The 17,850-nt window shown below is 38.9% G+C and overlaps 1 protein-coding gene across 1 annotated transcript in view; it reads left to right on the top strand.

The window, feature by feature from the left end:
* The window catches only part of LOC136879351 (snRNA-activating protein complex subunit 3), a 43,249-nt gene extending 35,689 nt beyond the window's left edge, over positions 1–7,560 (top strand). The window contains exon 5 of the mRNA XM_067153167.2: positions 7,197–7,560. Within this exon, the coding sequence (XP_067009268.1) occupies positions 7,197–7,341 (145 nt within the window). The 3' untranslated portion in view covers positions 7,342–7,560. The remainder of the gene's footprint in view (positions 1–7,196) is intronic.
* Positions 7,561–17,850: the final 10,290 nt, after the last annotated feature.

Genomic DNA, 17,850 nt, shown 5'->3' with positions numbered 1-17,850 from the left:
TGTGTTTTGAGAACTCAGATAAAGTTGTACTGGGTGCCTTTACAAGCGTTCCAATTAGTATTATTGATTATAATTATGGAAAACTTGGATTGATGCATTGATTTTATATCTCATTTTATTTCATCGAGAAAGAGAATAATGCTGCTCAATTAACACAGCGATGATTAGAATGGCCCCAGAGTGCTGTATTGCCGCTCTTATGACTTGGCGCTGTACTCCATACTGCTGTCAGCAAAATAGCACATGTTCTTTAAAAACATAAGTTAGTTTTTCATGCAGTTATATCAACCATTTCCCATCACCATCATTTGCACAAGGGCTTTGGGCCTGCAACGACAGGTTTAAAAAAAGATTAGCTCTCTTATTTCCAAGAGATTGTCTTCTTCTTCCTTGATCTTGGCCAGCTGTGGACCACTTGAAGTAACTTCACTATGTCCCCTCCTTCTTTCCTCCATTCAGACAGATTTCCTTTCCTTCTTCTCTTTTTCGTCAAACCCCCTAAAATCCTTAATCCTTTCCCTAAAAGCATCTCTATGCAATCTTGTTTCTTGTGATACCCAGTTCAGCCATATCCTCTTTAACTTCGATGAAACCTGGATTTGTGTTTTGGAATTTTTCTCAAAATTAAATAATTTCTTTGTTAACCTCTTTGGATTTATCCAGACCAAATGGCTATAGAAGTAATCCTCCTTTTCCTGATATTGTCTGAAAGCTTTTCATTTTTCAAGTAAACTTCTTTAATGTTCTTTCTCCCCCATTCATTTTTATTTTTCTTAGTTCTTCCTTTCATTGATCAATTCCTCCCTTTTTGCTTAAGACCAAACCTTCAGCGGCATACAAGCTCTCCAGTTTTATGATCATTTTGTAGTGATGAAGTTTCACTTTTATTGACATTGATTTTTGTTTTAAATAACACTTTTCAATGTTGACTCAGTTTAAATGTAAACTTAAAAACCTTCCAGTCTGCCAAATACACAATTTCAGTACAAATAATACACTATAATATACTGTACCTGTAAAAAACATATTATTAAACAAGGAATAAAATACACGCTATTAAACAAAAAATGACATGTGTTGTTCTTAAAAGAACATCATCAGATTTGATCAAGTCACATTCAATATTTGAAAATGTTTATATTTATTTGTTCCCAAACATCTATGAATTTGAGATTTGGAACTTACCTTAATGAAGCCCTGCTTCATCACCATTCCAGCATACAATGCAAGGTGTTCGAAAACCTGTTGCTCTTTCGTTAGCTCAAATCTAAACAGCTGTCAGTCTGCTGTCCCTCCATTACGTCATGCCCCCCACCCTGGTCGGGTCAAAAATGTGCTGCACTTCCCCTACAGGTGCTTTACCCTTAGTGTTCCCTTAGTATTATCATTGTTGTTGCTATCTTTATTATTATTATTTCTTATATTTTATTCTTTAAAAACCATGTTATGGTTCTTAATGAGCATCTTTAAATAGATATCATTTATCACATCTTACAAGAATTTTAAAAAATAATAATAAAATTACCAGTATAATAGGCAGACCATTAAATGCTATCTTCATAGCTGTTTTGAGATTCCCAGTCATTCTAATACCTTCGTCTTATCATTTGCTTTAAAACCCTCACATTTAAAGAAACAAATTGTACTCAAAATCTTCTCCATTTCTCCTCCTGATAATGGTGACCTTGGTAGCATCTCGACTATGTGCAAATACAACATACATACCAGACCTCCGCTCTGTCAGTGACTTACCACGGGAAAACGACAGCAGGATGAAGAGCGCCGAGTCACGCGGCAACAAAGCGTTCTGGGGCCAGTCTGATCATTGCTGTATTAACTCAGTGGTGTGCAATTTCTTCTTTAATCAAATAAAATTTGATATAAAGTCAACGCATCAATAAAAGTTTTCTGTAATTGCTCTTTATAATTTAAAGTTACTAACTGGAGCGCTTTTTTGTGACTCTTAGTATGACTTCATCTGAATTCCCAGTACTGAGAAAATATTTCACTGAACTGAAAACTCCTTTATTAATATTGAAGCTTGTTAAGAACACTTGGGGCTGCATTGTATTAATACTTAAATGAGCAGCATTATGCATGTGCAAAGGAGAATTTACTTGCTTGCTATATGACCTTAGACAGTTAAGTATTATTGCAACAAAACGAATCCCAGAACATTATAATTTTGATTATTTTACCATCTGGTTGATATAGCTGAGATCATTGCTTGGATTTTGTATGGAAACCTAAATGAATGTAAGGAAGCAAATGGTAGACCTTTCAACCAGAAAATAATTTGCATTTTTCTTGAACAGAGCCTGTGTCAGATTGGAAAGTGGAATTCCAAATGAGGAATCGGTGACAACATTCAGAGGAGAACAAAGTTTTCAGGATCATCAACCTCTCTGAATGATGTAGGGAAGCTCACTATGCAATGAAAAATGCATAACATGAAAGTTACACTTAAGTAAGGATGCAACTCCATCACATGAAAAATATAAATAGTGGATTATTCATCTCTTGAAATGTAGACTGCAACTCCTAGAAATTCCTGGGTGTCAGACAGCACTGGATTTCTGAACAAACTTGGGGATTCAGTAGACATTTTCCTTTCTTCACCCATCAAAGTTCATAGAGTTCCAGAGAGTTTGTATTAATTTATTAAGTATGCACTTGAATAGAAATACGGTACGCAAGATTGTGAAAATATGAAAATGTGTACAGCTTGATGGATTAATGCAGTCTGGGACACTTGTAAACTTAAAAGGATATCTCCTACACTTTATTATTCATTTCCTTAACATTTCTGCTACAGCATCCTTGGATACTTTCTGTTCTCTTTCTGTATCCTGGACTTTCTTGCCTGTGTACTTTTTGTCCAGTTCTCTTACCCTGAAGCCATTCTTCCCTTGTCTGACAGTAGACTTGCTACACTTCCTCTGTCTTTGGCCAGTGGTACAATAGTTCACTGTTAGTAAGATAGTGGTGTGTATTGTGGAATCCTAGAATAACTTATAGATTCCTTGCAGATTTCCTGAATTTGAAGTCGGTCATAATCTGTTATCCATCTGGCACCCCTACTTTTGTATAGCTTCAATATCTTCACCACATGTACTCATTACCTTCTTCTGTTCAGTTTCAACAGTTGAAACAGCCCATTAGCACTATGCTACCATTGCTGTTGATCTTCCTGCTACATCACTTGGTGCCTCATAGAACTCCCTTAGCTGTTGCTTCAGATGGCGAATCCACTAAAACAGTCTTAATCATTATTCCAAATCTACCCGTTTCAGTCACTGAGTTTGTTTCCTACCATGTGTCCTTTGTCTGTCCAGTGGAAGTGAAACATGATCACTCACTGAGGCTTGCTGAAAATCAATGCAAATGCGTTCTATAATTTGCTGTGAAGCAGAGTCCTGGTCATGATAACACATAGTGCCACTGAGAAATGTTTTCTCTTCCAACAGTTTAAGGATCTTGCAATGGTTTGAGTAGCCCTGACCACAGAAACATGAAAAGGGTCACTATTAAGAGCATGTCCAACATGCTCACTCCTATTCTATAGCAATTGGTATCCCAACTCTCCGAATCACTCTCGGCCATTACCTGTATAGTTCACAAATGGGGATGCGACTGCTGGGACCTACACTACAGACAACAAATCATCTCTTAAACAATTAAATTCCATGAATATCTAAACAAATCAGAGGCCTGTATTCAGGTGCAGAAGGTCAAGGGGTACTTCATCAGATATTTACTGCACGAATTTTTTTTTCTTTTTCAAATCTTAATATGAATGTGGATAATAAAATAATACACTGTGCACCATAGCTGGAAATACACGTGATGCCACAAGCAGCTGTGTTAATTATTACAGGTAAGGAGCAGATTCTACACATTTAGACTCCAACAGAAAAAATCTTTTGTCAGATGTATTTGAGTTTCTTTCTTCTCAAATGATTTAGCTTGCTTCTCAGACTCCTCACTAATGATGTCTATAAATGTCAATGGTTTCATCAGCTGTCGGACTCATGATTGATACATCCTCAACATGTGATTTCTTTTGTTTGAGCACCGATACAAGTATCACTCTGCGAGTACTTAGGTATAACGTATAATACATCATTTCGAGTGGTGTCATCTTGCTGAAAAGTACATCAAGAGTCGTTCCGTTAAGAGTACTGATCCCCAAGTGTTTACTAGTATACATTAAAATATGCTTGTGTAAATAATTAATGACCAGGCGAGTTGGCCGTGTGGTCAGGGGCACGCGGCTGTGAGCTTGCATCCGGGAGATACTGGGTTCGAACCCCACTGCCGGCAGCCCTGAAGATGGTTTCCCGTGGTTTCCCATTTTCACACCTGGCAAATGCTGGGTCTGTATCTTAATGAAGGTCACGGTCCCACTCCTAGGCCATTCCTATCTCCATCATCATCATAAGACCTATCTGTGTTAGTACAATGTAAAGAAAATTGCAAAAAAAGTAATAATAATAATAATAATAATAATAACTGATGACTGTTAATGCAGCAGAATTCAACCTGAAATCAAAGTTGAAATCTCTGCATAAAATCAAAGGACTGTAATACAGATCTTTCTTACTAATATGAAGTTCCGTAACACCAATATAAAAGGTAAGGAGAGCCCTGTCCATCAGGAGCATCAATAGAACTGCACTAATGTTGGGTGTACAATAAAACCTTATAACTGGAACTCTCTGTTCCATACTATGTTTATCGATGTATTTGATGAACTGTAACACTTAATACCAATATAGTTGGTCCATTATTGGACATAGTCGAGATCTTGTGATACATCGATATCCTTCTAAACATATAGTTTCACCACTATCACCAGAATATCCTCTCTTCAGATCTCTTGTCATGCATAAGTTTCTACATGGATTATTGCGAGGATCATCTCGACATGCCAGACCTCCTTCTCCATTCATGCAAGTTTCCGACATCACCAAGAGAGACATCTTTGGAACGATCGAATCACCAGTGACATCTCCCCTATGACCATGAAGACTTTTGAAAGTTAAAGGAGGCGATCATCAATGCTTCTCCTTGCTTTGCCCGTTCGATCAACACACATCGATTGTAAAAAACACCACTTTAAGTATTTTCCACTTTTCTAACGTATTTGCAACCAAAAGACATTGACATGTTGGCAGCATAATGGTGCACGACATACTCACGTGATTCATTATTAGATAACATAACCTCAAACAGGAAACTCCTTGGTTGACTAACTCTACCACTAGTAACGCTATTGTTTCATCATATATAACCCCCTTCAAATCGAATTAGAGACCTTAATTTTGTGAAATTCAAAAATCTGGCAAAGAAATTTTTTAATAAAGGCTCAATCTATTTATTGAAATATTTAAAATTAACATCAGTTAGTAATTGAGGAACAAGTTCATTTTTAAAAATTGCCCTTATGGGTTTTTCGTGAATAACATTTGAACCAGACATTATCTCCAAAATGTTCTTTTTTCACTTGATAGAGCTCTCCAGAACACATGTTTTGACACCTTCACCATTTCTCTACCCTCAATGCTTTAGTTACAAATGAGTGAAATAGTTTAACTTTACGTTTTTGCTAAAGTGGGGGGGCCTATACTGTGTGATCTAAGAAACATTTTCAATGTTAAAAAAAAGGGTGTAGGGCCTAGCCTCTGACACTGTGAAACGTGTATCTAACACAATTGGGTAATTAGGATACCATGGCAATCGTACTGTCGGGCCCATATGGCATGGATTCTAGTGCATGTAAGTGAGAGATGTTTCCTACAGGCAAGCATTTTCAGCCCTGTGGAAGCCATGCATGCAAGTTTCAGTTCGATATGAATCCTACAACAGATATTGTGTATCTTTTGTTAGAAATACCCATTCCTTAATGGAGACAACTGCACAAAAGTATATTTTAACTTGTGGACATACCACAGAAACCCTTACAGTAAGTACAACTGAAGAGATCAAGAAACCGGTGAGTGCTGAATGTTCATTTCAAACCATCTTGGTTTACTGAATTTCCAAGACTGTAGTTCTCCAATCCTGCAAAGACTATTTCTTGTTTGCCATGCTATATATGACATGCAACCTTCTGAGAGGGTGGGTGCTGGTCTTTAGAGTACACACTCATGGGAAACCTGAACATTTGGGCAATGCTTACTTTTCATCAATAAGACAAACTTTTATAATAAAGGAGGATTTTGCACACTTACTGGATACAACATGATTATTGCATAATCATTCAGATTCTTCAGAGCATACCGAGCAAGGGGCTGTGCAATTCGGGTCATGTGGCTGTCAGCTTACCATTTGGGAGATGTTGTGTTTGAGCCCCACTGTTGGCAGCCCTGAAGATGGTTTTCTGTGGTTTCCATTTTCACACCAGGCAAATACTGGGACTGTACCTTAAATAAAGCCATGGCCGCTTCCTTTCCACTCCTAGCCCTTTCCTACCCCATCGTTGCCATAAGCCCTATTAATGTCGGTGCAACATAGAGCTAATTGTAAAAATAAAAATCTTCAGAGCATATTGCTGAAAATGGCATTTGAGCATTGTTTGGCATATTGACTAAATCTTCTGTTACAGCGTAAATTCGCAAGAATATCGTGTCCCATCTGTTTCTGTTAAGGTGGAATTCCTCGTGTTTTCATGACTCTGAAATAAAGAATCTATGCAATAACTTCAACAACAGCATAGGTCTCCAATAATTTTTAGATTAATGAGCCACCCCTGAAACAAACACTTTATGTATTTTTTTGCTGGTTACAGCCCATAGCCTTGAAATGCTTGAAATTAACACGCTTAAGGATAATCGTACAGATGGATAAATTCTATGAGTAAATCCATCTTGAGCCCCAGATTGCTGTGTCCCTGTGTGATATAGGAAAATCAAGACGTTACAAGAAAGAACCAAAAATATTAGCTAGAATGTACAGTAGGTTGGAAAGACAATAAACAGAGAAATTGAGGAAAGGCTGAACCAAGAATTCAGAGCAGGACATGAACATATAGAAGAGAGGAAACTATTCTTGGACAAAATAAAGAGCTTTTTTATACTGCACCCTGGTGTCTGGGTATAAAATTTTCTATGTTCACTGTACCGTACTCTAAATGTGCGTTCATTCAGTCAATTGGTAAACTGAAATGAATAAATAAGATCTTGTTTTCTTTTCAGGTGGGTCACTCATGATAATGAAAGGACCTGGACTGATTACTGCTACTTCTGCGACAACTGTTTCCGATCCTTTAATTATACTTTTCGTAAAAAGATTGGAAAATTCCGTGCTTATCGTTATTATGATAGAGCTATTGTTCTCTGAAAGTTATACATTTATCTTAAAGATATTGTGCCTGTAACTGGTTCTTATGTGGTATCCTGACTTTCTGATTGTGATGGTTATATATTGAAGATATGTTTTTAGTGAATTATCATAATTCTCTTTATATCAAGAAAGAAGAAACTGAATGACTCAGATTCTATTCAATATATATAAAAATCTCCACTAGGTAATGTAATATGAATCTTGTATGTTTTAATATTAAGCTATGTTGACGAAAATACTTTCTTGTGCAACTTCAATATTAACTTATTACATAATATTTACATATTTACTTTTTTAGTGTAGAATAATATATTACTATATAATGTTTCTATATTTGTAATTTTTGTAATAGATTTGTTTCTTGTCCTATTTCATATATTTTCCACAATGCCAGTCACAATAATAGTTACATATATTTTATTTATAGCGTCCACCTTTCAATACAAAGTAGTGCAATACTGAAAAGGTAGGTCCTATAAATAAAATATTTAACTATTATTGTGATCACAGTTCAATACGGATCAATTATCATGAAATATATATCTTATGACAATGCCAGTCCCGTATATAGAGTTGTTAACCTTTATTTTCCCCCAGAATTTAAACAGTAACTAGTAGCTTAAAACACCACTGGATGAAGGGTTGTGAAAACTGTCAACAAAGAGTATTCCATAATGAAAGTTCACTATTTAGATATTTTTATTGTAGATTTGCTGATGAATAAAGTAGGTCTTGGCATCACAGGTATTACTGCAAATTTTAAAAAATTGTAAATGAAGGGAAAAACATTGTTTTTACAGATGAAACATAGGCTAAGTGTGATGTCACTATGGCTAAGGAATGGAAAGATTAAACAAAAACAATGCCAAGACAAGCTTTTCTTTGTGACTTGCAATTGGGTTTAAAGACTCCTACCATTCTCAGGCCATGGTTTGCTTTTGTTCACGCTGGTAACAAAACAAGTTCACACCAAATGCTAAATATGTACTGTATTTCTCGGTCAAAAAAAAAAAAAAAGCTGCTGAGACACATGATGAAATGGATGGGCCTTGTTACAAAACCTACTTTGCAGATAAATTACATATACTTCCAAACTTTCCTCCAAGTTCTGCCATTGTTATAGGGAATGCTTCGTATCCTAGTAGGAAGAAAAAGCCAGTCAGGCCACTGCCAACAAAGTTAGGAAGAGGATGTGATACGTAGCAATAGCTCAGAGATTATAATTTGCAGTACAAAGATGGCCTGTTAGAAAATATGCTTAATGAGCATTACCACTTTGGAAAGGGGTAAGTACGATAAGAACGGGATTGATGAACTCGTATCAGACACCCAATTGAGCTCGTGTGGGTTCAAGTAAAGCATAATGCAAGTGTACATAATAAGGACTTTAAGTAGAAGGACATGGAGAGATTACTTGAAGAAGGACTTGCGTATATTACACTTGAAAACTGGAGTAACTAAGGTAACCACTTGGAAAAAGAAAATGTGGAAAGCTGATGAACTCCAGGATGACACTGAACCCATCATTGTTCACCCTAGGAGTTTTCTAACAACAGTTCTTTAAGTAGAGAGGAAATAGAAGAGATGGATATTCAAAACTCCCCTGACAAACGAGATGTTGCTGATTTTTTGAGTATATGTATATATTTAAAACATTAGGCTGATTTTTGTTACCGCAAATTTGAGAGAACGGCTGAACCGATTGACATCGTAAAGCATTCTGATGAAAGGTCTTGGCCTGTAGATTGGCATAGTGTCTTAAAAGCATAAACATTTCTTGCCGTATATTTTAAAATTATTAAAGAAAATATAACATTCTGATTGGCTAATGCGCTCGCGTACTAGTGAGCTCAAATCTGCCTGAACCGTGACAGCGCTGAGCAGCAAGCATGATAGGGAAGGTAGAAGGGTAGTAGGCACACACACACACACACACACACACAGAGTCATGTCTTACTGGTCATGGACAGGGAAAACCGCTGTTCTGTTTTGTTGCCCAGCTGTTGAACAGTGCACGTTACATTAAACATTCCTCTCAATTTAAATGAGAATTTGGTACAGTATCTGGTTTAAAGTTGAATTCCAAAGCAGCTGGTGATATTCGATTAGCACCGTTCAATGCAGAATAAATCCCCAACGGCAAATAGTCATTCATTAATGTGTATGTCCGACTCGGCTGAATGGTCAGCCTACTGGCCTTTGGTTCAGAGGCTCCCGGGTTCGATTCCCATGAGCGGGTCATGGATTTTAATCTTCATTGGTTAATCCAGTGGCTCGGGGACTGGGTGTTTATGCTGTCCCCAATATCCCTGCAACTCACACACCACAAAGGGCTGCACCTGGCTAGAAATAGCCACACAAAATTATTATTAATGTGTGCGAATCGTCTTCTAAAATATACCATAAATAATGACATTCCATTCCTTCTGGGGGAAAATTATTGTTCTTGGGAGAGATTTGGTAAAGGTTCTGTCTGTTTTGCCACGTGCTTATCGCCAAAGAAAACCAAACCCCATAATGTAACAGCCTCGAAGGGCCATGATCTACCAAGCAACTGCTGCTCAGCCCTAAGACCTGCTGAGTACGAGGTGTAGTGTGGTCAGCACGATGAAACCTCTCAGCTGTTATTCTTGGTTTTCTAGACCGTATTTATTTATAATTGTATCAAATAATCTCCTCTCTGAACCTTTTTTCAAAATGCACCACTTAACCTACATAAAAATATGTGGACAAAACCACAAAAGAAATGGAATTCGCTGATTTGTTTTGCAAGAAATCAGCAACGGTGAATACCCCTCTGTAGATGGAGATGGATCAAATTTTATTGAACTAATAGCCAGAATTTTAGCACAAGATGGTATTATAATTGAGATTTATAGCAAAACATTCACTTCTGCGAAAGATATAATTTTCTCAAAAGTTGCCATTGTTAATGAATGAATGAATTAACACTTTGAAGACGATGTCACCCCATGTGGGGTGACGGACCCTCATACGAAATATAGTATGTCACCCCTCATGGGGTGACACGGCAGTGTGTCCAGGCCTTTCAACTTTAGGCTGTCGCACGAAACTAGCGCTACCATTCGCTGTTGTATTGCATTGCTTGTTCACGTAAGGTGTTCATAGAGTGCAGCGCAGTGCCCATTCCTTTCTCAGCACGCTGGGCATTGCGCAACAAACAGTGGAATTTCTCTGACATTTGTCACCCCATATGGGGTGACATACGCAACCATCAGAATTCAATTATTAATGGCAAGGAAAATAATGTGGATTGGAGTCTATTATTGCTTTATTCTTACATACTGGTTGAGATTTAGCACTCAGATGAAATTGTAAACCGGGGCTACGTGTGAATTAAAAAAATGTTTCTGCAAACCTGGGAATGTTCCCCAGTAATTGTCACTGGCTGATGGTTTGGTTGAATCATTGCCCGATGCAGCACCGGAATCTTTGCTAGTGTCCTCACTACACAAACTACTGTTGAATTTTGACTCGGAAAAGGTGGCATCACATTGCAAATCCTAAATGTCAACATCTCTTGATTCAACACTCGAACCCTTTTCAAGTTGTTGTTCTATCTCTCTATTGGTAATCATGGCTTACTCAACACAGAAACACATAACATGAATTAATTTCTTGTCACAAAACTGTAAATTACAAGGAACTCGTTGAAAGGCGCGTAATTCAACAGCTCACAGTACAGAGCACAGTGTTCCACTCTGTTGCATAGTCAACCTAATAACCATATGTCACCCCAATGGGGGGACACAAAAATAGTAACTTTGAACATAAAATATGTCTTTGATTATCATCTACAAATGAAATTACGAACATCCATAGCCCACAACAACCTGAAAAATGGATACAGCATTTCAGCAGTTTACCACGGAAAAAGCAAATGTACACATCGACGCTAAAGTGTTAATTAATTAATTTGGAAGTTATTGGTTTTATACTCGGTAATTCAAAACCATACACTAGCATCAAGAAATTAATACTGAAGATGAAAGCTAGCTACTTTAATTTCCTACATAATTCTTGAATTCCTTGGAATTAATGGTTTGCCCCCATATAATTTTATTCTAAAAATTGGAGCCATAGTTATGCTCCTTAAAAATCAGAATGTTTCCCAACTGCTCCCAAACAGAACCAGATTAGGGCCTAATTCTACGAAGTATGTATGAAAATCGTTTAGATTTGGAAACAGTAAGTTGAAGATAAAGCTGGACAGAGAGCTCTGATCTCTTGAACTGACTTAACAATATCCGATAAAAACACATCCATTTTCTTTCAAGAGGCATCAATTTCCAATTCGTTTGGCATTTTGTATCATGATCAATAAACCCCAAGGGATATGAAGGACTCTGTTTACCTCAGCCAGTTTTTAGCCATGGCCAGTTAAATGTTGCAATGTCAAGAAAGCGATATTTTGAAGTTGCAATATTGTCGAAAGGTACAAGGAATGCACTGAGTAAGGGGCTGCATAGTTTGGATATCAGCTTGCATTCGGAAGATAGTGGGGTCAGCCCGGAAGATGGTTTTCCATTGTTTCTCATTTTCACACCAGACAAATGCTGGGGCTGTAGTTTAATTAAGGCCATCATCACTTCCTTGCCATTTTAAAAACAGAAAAGCAAAATGTTCACAGCCTAAATAAAGAAGATAACATTGTATAACTGAATATCACACCACATAAGTTTGACTTTGCTACATTTGTCTATCTCTTTATGTAATCAATTACAATGTGAAATAATGTTAAATGTTTTTGTAAAGGTGGTGGGGCGGCGCCCAAAAGCCCTTCATGCACGAACTGCCACTGATTTCACAGAATCCGGGAAAGATCTACTTTTCAATACAAATCTGTTAAGAAAATGCCTACAGTAGTTTTTGTTATGGTAGTAGGTAGAAATATTTTACTTCACATTCGAAGCTGATTATCAAAAATTAAATCCTTAAATTCCTCCTTTACATCATCACAGTGGCAGGGATTAATGAGGGGGAGGTGGGATGAAAAGTTATGGAAGAAAAGCTAAATTTTTATTCCATTTTAGCCACCTGAAACTAGGACTTATAAAAAGGAAATTGTATAAACCCTGTTGTCTTATCAGCTAATTCTTTCCTTTAATTTCTTTAATTATTAAAAATATACTTAGCAGAAATATCCACAAAATATCGCTTGCCACAGCTAACCAAACCGTACAACGCCACTGCAGGTGGTAAAAATCAAATTAAATGGCATATGGCTTTTAGTGCCGGGAGTGTCCGAGGACAAGTTCGGCTCACCAAATACAGGTCTTTTGATTTGACGCCCGTAGGTGATCTGCACGTCGTGATGAGGATGAAATGATGATGAAGACGACACATACACCCAGCCCCCATGCCAGCGAAATTAACCAATTATGGTTAAAATTCCCGACCCTGCCGGGAATCGAACCCGGGACCCCTGCGACCAAAGGCCAGCATGCTAACCATTTCGCGATGGAGCCGGACACTGCAGGTGGTGGAGACCCATGAAGCAAAGTGTAGCATGTTCTGCGACGAAGGGTAGCAGGGGTATATTTTTGCCAAGGTCACTCGCTTGTTGCGCGCATTCATCAATCTGTTAAGTTCTAACTAGCGTCTGTTACTAAATGACTTTTTAGTTGTATAATCACGCCGGCCGTACTTCTATTTAATTGCAATACATGCGTAATTATTATTGTTCCTTCGGTGAAAGGATAGGAAATGTCTAGGAATGGGAAGGAAGCGGCCGTGCCTTAATTAAGGTACAGCCCCAGCATTTGTCTGGCGTGAAAATGGGAAACTACGGAAAATCATCTTCAGGGCTGCCGACAGTGGGGTTCGAACCCACTATTTCCCGGATGCAAGCTCACAGCTGTGCGCCCCTAACCGCACGACCAACTCGCCCGGTGGTGAAAGTTTTATTGTATAGGCCACTTAACATTTAAAAAAAAAAAACATTCTATATCTAATGAAAGGTCTTGTTCACTTGAGGGGAAATATGTTTTTCCTTTCTCGTAGCGGATTGTTTTTCCACCGAAGATACGAATGCTGCGTACTGGTGAAGCTACGACAACCTTCACTGCCTTTCCTTCCTTCGGCTGATAATTTTGCTCGAGCGAATCACCGTTAAAGTGGTTAACCAAACACTATGATATTATATTATATAATATAATTAGTAGCCCGGCATGTAACGGACTACGTTGAGTACTTCAGCTTGTATATGTAAGGTACGGTTATCAGGCGAGCTCGAGCGTCTATATTCGTGACGAGATAACTCGTTATCTTTCAAGGATTCTTCTTCGTCAAGGCACTTCAATCATGATACATAATTCATTGATTAATATTGAGTTCTGTTCTCTCTCTGTACTTGTGTTTCTAATTGTTTGTCGGGTCAGGTGTCTGTTGCTGCAGTAAACAGGATGAGTTAAAAGAAGCTGGACAGAGACCATATGAGGGGATGGGAGGATTGGAAGAGATAGATAAGGAAGAGGGAAGGAAGCGGCCGTGGCCTTAAGTTAGGTATCATATCGGCATTTGCCTGTAGGAGAAGTGGGAAACCATGGAAAACCACATCGAGGATGGCTGAGGTGGGAATCGAACCCCCTCTACTCAGTTGACTTCCCGAGGCTGAGTGGGTTCCGTTTCAGTCCTCGTATCACTTTTCAAATGTCGAACCCGGGCTTCCGGGGGTGGCAGCTAATCACATATCAACTACACCACAGAGGCGGACTAATGTAGCACCTCATAGATTTCGGAATTTCGGTATTTTTCATACCAAAAACAAACATACAATCACACAAGAACTCTCCTTTGTACGAAATTATGATTCATTATAATTTGTAAGGAGCCTCCGTGGCTCAGACGGCAGCGCGTCCAGCACAAATCTCACATGGAGTGACCGGGATTTGAACCACGGAACCCAGCGGTGAGAGGCCGGCCCGCTGCCACCCGAGCCATGGAGGCTCTACACAATAATGCTTATATACATAAATTACGATAACCTTTTACAGTTAAAAGAAATGTAGCGGTAGTTGTATGTGACTGCTGATAGCGTGGTATCCGAGGCACATGGACGTGACTTTTCATTTCAAAACTCCGACATTTGGGGCCGCTACCGTGCGAAGTCATCGAGTATACAACCCGGATATCACGTTCCCCGAAACAAGAAAATTTATTATACTTCCCACTCAAGGATTCTGCCCCAGTAATAATAATAATAATAATAATAATAATAGTAATAATAATAATGGTATTTGCTTTACGTCCCACCAACTACAGTACTTTTACGGTTTTCGGAGACGCCGAGGTACCGAAATTTAGTCCCGAATGAGTTATTTTACGTGCCAGTAAATCTACCGACATGAGACTGACGTATTTGAGTACCTTCATATACCACCGGACTGACCCAGGATCGAGCATGCCAAGTTGGGATCAGAAGGCCAGCGCCTCAACCATCTGAGCCACTCAGCGCGTCCAGTTACGAATACAGCTGCTGAACTGAACTGGCAGACAATATCATAATGTCCGGAATTGTTTGCTCTGTGAGATTAAGATTACATTAAGTACATTGGGAAGATCGCTGTATTTTTTCTGAAATGAAACAACGATTATACAGTACTGTATTTTTAAATTGAGGATTCCGGCCCAGTTACAAACGTAGCTACTGAGTTGAAGTGACAATATGATAACCTCAGGAATTACTCGGCATTTTTTTCCATTATCGATTAGATAAACCTTCTCTGACGATAATGAAACTTCTACCACTAGAGTGTATTGATTTTGTCCACTTGTCTTCCCATGATGTCAGGCCTTTACGGATGGACGCCTTAGCGATCGTGGCCACGAGACGGGCTGTTAAATAGTGCCTTCGAAATTCATGGCTTCTGTGACGCTTTTCAAGTGGCTTGTTGTACTTATGCAGAGACTGTGTAAGATCATGCAAGCAATAATAATAAAATTCAAATACGCATGGTCGCAAGAAAGAAGACAGGCCCAAAGTGCAAGGATGAGGAAGTTTTGGGAACCGATCCTCCGTGGCTCAGGCGGCAGCGCGCCGGCCTCTCACCGCTGGGTTCCATGGTTCAAATCCCAGTCACCCCATGTGAGATTTGTGCTGGACAAAGTGGAGGCGGGACAGGTTTTTCTCCGGGTACTCCGGTTTTCCCTGTCATAATTCATTCCAGCAACACTCTCCAATATCATTTCATCTGTCATTCATTAATCAGGAGTGCGACAGGCTTCGTCAGCGGGCACAATTCCTATCCTCGCCGCCAGATGGGGCTTCATTCATTCAATCCCTGACCCTGACTGGAATGGAATGAATGAATGTATGACTGGAAACAGGCTGTGGATTTTCATTTCATTTCAAGAAGTATAAGAAGAACAAGAAAACCAGTGCTAAGTAATGGTTCTACGTGCCCATTATAGGGCGAAACGTGATAATAATAACAATCGCATGGCCTTAGCTACCGAGTTGCAGACATGCTGAACTCTAGGTGGCTTGCCTATCAATGTTGATACCTCGATTTTGCTGTTTCTAGCAACGATATTGGAATTCTGCTAGACGGTTCCTATGGCTAACAAGTGAGTTCGTTTAATGCCATCGCGTAACACTGAGTGAGCCACTAGAAATCTTAAGACATAGCAATGTCATGGATTGCCAAGATATTTGACCACCCTGCAAATATCGAATATCTCTGTTACGGAGATTCCGTGGTGGACAGGGACAAACGTTACTTGAGCAATATCGCTCCATCCACTCACTAGTCAAGGAGACAGGTCTCCCAATTTCATTTACAAAGTATACTAACACCTCTAAAAAAAAATAGAAAGAGCGTCTATGTTCTATGGATTTATCTAGGAGACTACGCTCCAAACCTTATACTGCCTTATCACGGCATCCTTCAACAACCAGAGCGTATTTGATCACTAAAATTTACACTTTCCAGGCCTCTTGAAGCACAGCCTACATTTTACAATTCAAAAATAATTCACTTAAACTCTCAACAGATGAACCACTTAATATAAATGATTACATTTTACTGGAGTATCTCTACCGGGCCTTTGGGGGAAGAAAAAAAAAAACACAGGTTAAAGTTACTGGCCCAAAAATCAAAATGATGTGGAGGCGGACACTTGCACTCCTTGAAATTTGCACAAAAGATTAAAACCTTATTTAGGCTTCTGGCCCGAAGTTACAGAGGCTAATCGTATACTACTGAGGTGACTAGATGGAGAAAGTTTAAGTTACAGAACTACAGACAGAAAAAGGTTACAAAACATAGTCACCTCAAATACAAGTTAACAGGGAACTCGAGAGGGTGTCACACTCTCTATTCCCGAATTTCGGCTTAAGTTTCTAGGCTAGCTTTGAAATGTACATTTGAAGATGAAGTTTACATTATTGAAGATTGGAAATTTAAGGTTACATTTTTAAAGAAAGGAAACCTTCCCCTCGAGCTAGCTTTCAGAGGCTAGTTATTAAATGGCTGTCATTACCTTACTGCGCTGGACTGTTCGATGAAGGGCGAGACGCCTCCGCCTCCACTACGGTATTGGCACACACTCAGTAGACTGGACGATCGATAAGACAAGGTATCTCGAAAAATTGCCAGCTTTTATACCCGAGAGGAAGGTTCTAGAGAGTTCTGGGATAAGGCCCGACACACCCCCAATTTTTATTGTATAATTAAATATGTACAAGAAAACGATGATTGGTTGAAAATTAAATACACACAATTTTCTATTGGCCAACATCTTAAATTGTCGGGAAGAGATCGAAGTGTTGTCAACTTTATCATGCCAAAAACAAAAGATAATCAACTCATTCCTCTTCACACTAGAGGGCAAAACATCAGGGTTTTTTTTTTTTTTAGAGAAAAGTCCCAACTTTTTGCACACGAGTTGTTGCAAGTTTATATTATAGGCACTTCATTTGAATGAACAGAGCGAGTGTACCCTCGCGCTACAATATCGACCAGGATCGAACCCGTGAATGTTGGATCACAAACAGGACACTCTAGCACTGATTCATCGAAGCAAACTATAATGAAATATCAACAAATCTACTTTGCTCCATGCCACTCGTCACCCCACGCAACTCAATTGCACTGTTAAGAGAGTGATGTAGATCGTTTTTGCTTGCACAATTAGTCGAATAATGATGATGGTGTGTGGCCTCCGAAAAGGCTTGATGCAAGTATTTCGAGTTGATGCCGTTTAGGCGACCTGCGCGTCTATTTGTTCTACGCCCGAAACTACGTTTTCATGGCGTTCAGAGATGCCGGCGTGCCGAAGTTTTGTCCGGCAGGGGTGCTGGTTGATCTACCGACACGTAGCTGACGTATTTGAGCATCTTCAATTAACATAACATCGGACTAAGCAGGGATCGAACCCACCAATTTGAGCTCAGAAGACCAATATCTCCATTAGTGGAATGAGTTACGCGAGTTTTATACATTTGGACCGACGTATCTATCATGTTTGCATGGTTCTAGAGCT

The sequence above is a fragment of the Anabrus simplex genome, chromosome 8 (genome assembly GCF_040414725.1).
Source record: "Anabrus simplex isolate iqAnaSimp1 chromosome 8, ASM4041472v1, whole genome shotgun sequence".
Classification (NCBI taxonomy): domain Eukaryota; kingdom Metazoa; phylum Arthropoda; class Insecta; order Orthoptera; family Tettigoniidae; genus Anabrus; species Anabrus simplex.
This window is presented reverse-complemented; position numbering and strand designations above follow the sequence as displayed.